The 4,115-nt window shown below is 44.8% G+C and overlaps 1 protein-coding gene across 1 annotated transcript; it reads right to left on the reverse strand.

The window, feature by feature from the left end:
• Nucleotides 1–220: 220 nt before the first annotated feature.
• gem (GTP binding protein overexpressed in skeletal muscle) lies at nucleotides 221–2,735 on the reverse strand. The gene is made up of 4 exons (XM_003450935.5): nucleotides 1,960–2,735; nucleotides 1,526–1,602; nucleotides 1,237–1,441; nucleotides 221–1,151 (listed from the first exon to the last, which is right to left on the reverse strand). The coding sequence occupies exons 1-4, from the start codon at nucleotides 2,315–2,317 to the stop codon at nucleotides 868–870; spliced, it is 924 nt and encodes a 307-aa protein (XP_003450983.1). The 5' UTR covers nucleotides 2,318–2,735; the 3' UTR covers nucleotides 221–867.
• Between the last annotated feature and the right edge of the window lie 1,380 nt (nucleotides 2,736–4,115).

The following is a 4,115-nucleotide window of genomic DNA, read 5'->3' on the forward strand; positions in this document are numbered from 1 at the left end:
AGGTGCCACACTGGGAGCCAAATCACCGTACCCAATCAGATGCACAGGGGACTAATGTTACTGAAGTAAGTTCAGGTTTAATGTCACCACCTGACTCATCCTGCATCAGCGCAGTGTTGCTGCGAGACCCTATTTGTGCAAGTGTGTCCCCTTTGTGTCAAAGCTGAGTCACCCATTATCATTTCTCATCAGTGATGTGGAGATGGCAGACAAAAGAGTGTTATTTTTTCCCTTCCAAATGCTGTTATGTCACTTTATTTCATCAAGCAACACTTAAAACAAAAAAAAGATACATTAGCAATCTGGTTTTTATGTACAACAAGTGCAAAATACGACACGTATAAATAAAGTAACTGTCAAAAGATCATCGTACACATAATCAAAGACATTAACTGCACAAAGTAGCTTACAAATCATAGCACTTTGGGATCAACAGTCAAAATTTGGCAAGAATCGGAGCAAACTGATCAGGAAAAAAGAGAAGAAAGGAGAGAAAAGGCTCTTAAAATGAGTTTGTTCGAAACACAAACAACAAAACAAACAAATAAATAAATAAATCACTTCCTTTTCTCAGTTTCCATCAGCTGGTCTCTAATCTCTTAGACGTTTCTGTCACACAGACACGAGGCCTCTAACAAAGTTCATTTCAAAGGCAGACAATCTAAGCCGAGTCCTCTCAGTCTGCGCTGGACTGCAACGTGTTCCTAACACCGTCCCGGCTGTGTGGAGGGTGGATGTGAACACCGTGAAGGCTGCGTGTGAACCATCCAACTTTGTAGCCACCTCAGAAGTAGGCTTATCCTCCACCTAGTAATTTGTTCTCCTGCTCAAAGGTGTGATGTACATCTGGCTTCATCCATCAGGCTCCTACAGCACAGAGAGATCATGGCAGGACTTGGATTTCAGCCAGAACGCCACGCTGGGGTTGTTCTTTGCCACCACTTTGTCAAGGAAACGTTTGGCCTTCATAGGGAGGCTCTCTCGGCGGGTAGTGCAGCTTCTGTGCCTGCGGCGTTTGTTGGCTTCTTTGGAGTCCCGTCGTAGACGCAGCTGTCGCACTATGCCGCGGAAAGCCTCCCAGACGTTGTGCTGCATGGCGGCCGAGGTCTCGATGAACTTGCAGTCGAACACAGCGGCACAAGCGCGACCCTCTGAAACAGGGAGGAGATAGTTTCAGGTACTTCATCAGCATCAAAAAAAGAGAAGCATAAACAGACTCAGATTAGGCATCCTTACCGCTCACTGACACCTCTCTGCGTCGCACCAGGTCACACTTGTTCCCCACGAGGATGATCGGTGTGTTCTGGGCAGGGCGGAAGCGACGCAGGGTTATCCGGAGCTCAGAAGCTCTCAGGTATGAGGCCCGGTCAGTGATAGAGTACAGCAACAGGTAGGCATCCCCAGTCTGCATGTAGCGCTCGTACACACATTCACTGTCAGTCTGCAAAGCACACACAGGGCTTAGTATGCTCACACACAGGCAGGTGAAGTCTCTTCTTTGATTCATTTTGTAAAAAAAACTCACCTGTGAATCCCAGGTGTCAATCAGAGTTATAGAGGCAGGCTCTCCATCCACTTCAATTTCCTTTTCACTCAGTTCATCTGAATTTAAACAGGAATCAAACACTTAGATCTTAGTGAAATCAGCAAAACGTCAAACAACATTATTATTAGAATAACTGAAGTGCTAAGGTTTTATTATAGATAAGATTTATTAATCACATAGGTGGGAAATTTACACTGTTATAGCAGAGCAGCTGACCTAACAATAATACTATGCAAATACAAATATGCACTATACAAAGCAAAGTAGAAGAATTATAATTTATCTTTACTACTTTGTGGTTTCTATTTATATGTGTATATCTATATATCTCTATATCTATCTATCTATCTATCTATTACAGAAAGTATAGAAGTGTAACTTTCTCGGGCACTTTAATAAGGTCTCTCTCTCACCTCCACAGAGCTCGCAGTCGTCGCTGTCCATACTATCCGCTGCACCGGCGAAGATGCTGGCGAAAGCCGTCTTACCGACCCCGCTGGCCCCCAGCAGCACCACCCGATACGGTCTCCCGGGCTCCGCGGAGTGCTCCCCGGCGGAGTCGGTGGAGATGACTGAGTCCGAGGAGGACCAGCTCCCTCTGCTCCCGTCCGACTCCCCGGCGGAGCTGGCGCAGGATTTGGAGCGAGAGATGCAGGCAGGGACCCTCGCCAGGAGGCTGTCCGAGAGCGGGTGGCTGCCCGCGTCGCAGATGCTCCACCGGTGGAGCTCGTTCTGCAGGCGGAGGCTGTGACGGCGCACACTGGACAGCATGGTGCCGGCGGCAAAATCAGGATGGACTGGATTATACACAGCGGTGGGATTAAACCTCTTCCAGCACAGAAACAAACAGCCTTCTTACTTCTTAAAAGACGCTTCAGAAGCTTTTTATCCTCTTCAGGTGAACCAGAAGCGTCTCGTTTCTCTGAGATTAAAGGTACCTAAACTTAGTCTCAGATAATCAGAAGTTCCCCCCTGTTGGTGTCTACTTCATTAACTCAGCGCCCACGACCTCAATATGCTGCTTAAACCTGTTTCAAAGTTTAATTTGTGCATTTCCAAAAATACAAATAAAACACACTTTCTGGGTAAATCCCGGAGCGAAATTTACAGCTGCTGCCTTCTTGATGTGTCTCCAGCCTCATCCCTCGGTAATCTCCAGCTGAGTGAAGTCTCTTAATGCCCTGATGGGGTTTCCCTGCAGTTTATATAGACGGGTGGGGGCGGGGGGAGGTCACACAAGTAGAGCATGGGAGAGTGGATGCAAAGCCGTGATGTGCTGGGTACTCACTGTTTTGGTTCATGCGCACGGTGTGCGGCAGCTCAGATGATATTAAAATGACTGTGCGGCAGTGACATGCGGTTCAGCACCACAGCATTACACATGTGTGCAGAGCCTGTGACACTGATTTGCTCCTATAGAGAAGCTTCACTGCTGAAATTTGTTTTATAGGATTCAACCAAAGGTTTGTAACACATTTACACTTCATATTAGAAACCTTCCAGGATCAATCTGGTTCTGATTACTGTCACCGTTACACTCACTGGCCACTTTGTTAGGGACACCTATTCAACTGCACTTAATGCAAATATCAGCCAGTCACATGACAGAAACTCAATACATTTAGGCATGTAGACATGATCACAATGACTGAGCATCAGAATGAGGAAGAAATGTGTTTAAGTGACTTCAAATGTGGCATGGTTGTTAGTGCCACACAGGCTGGTCTGAGTATTTCAGAAACTGCTGATCTGCTATCTGTAAGGTATCTCTAAGGTTTACAGAGAAAGATCTGAAAAAGAGGAAATATCTAATGAGCCACACTTCTCCAGGGGAAAATGCCTTGTTGATGTTGAAGGAGAATGGCCAGGCTGCTTTGAGCTGATAGGAAAGCAACAGTAACTCAAATAACCACTCGCTACAGCCAAGATATGCAGAAGAGCATCCATGAACACATCAAACCTTTAAGCAGATGGAGTACGTGAGCAGAAGACCACTCTGGGTTCCACTACGCTGAGCTAACAGTAAGAAACTAAGGCTAAAGTTCACATGGGATCGCCAAAACTGGACAACAGAAGATTAGAAAAACTCTGGCTGGTCTGATGAGTCTCAATTTCCTCTGTAACATTCAGATGGTAGGGTTAGAACTTGGTATAAATATCATAAAAGCATGGCTCCATCTAGCCCCGTGACAAAGAGAGGAAAAGAACAACCGCTTTCACTTTGCACCATTCCCTTGAAAATTTGGAAATTCAGAGTTTATTAAAAAAAAAAACAACCTTACATACTACATACTTTCAGTATGTAGGTTAAATTTAATACCATGACAAGCAGAAGTTAAACCAGCTGCAATAAAAACAATAATATCTAGACCTTAGTGGTAATATAAACATAAAGCAATCAAAATGACCATTCGGACACTCAAGTTTCATAAAGTTTCTGCTGTGAAAAATGTGTTTTACACAAATGCCTGGTGGTGAAATCACTTGTGATCCTTCTCCCTTGTGTACCTACAGCATTTTCTTTTTGTGAAATCTGTCATTTGTGAGAAGGTCAGAAAAAAAGATTATA

The sequence above is a fragment of the Oreochromis niloticus genome, linkage group LG11 (assembly GCF_001858045.2).
Source record: "Oreochromis niloticus isolate F11D_XX linkage group LG11, O_niloticus_UMD_NMBU, whole genome shotgun sequence".
Taxonomy (NCBI): Eukaryota; Metazoa; Chordata; class Actinopteri; order Cichliformes; family Cichlidae; genus Oreochromis; species Oreochromis niloticus.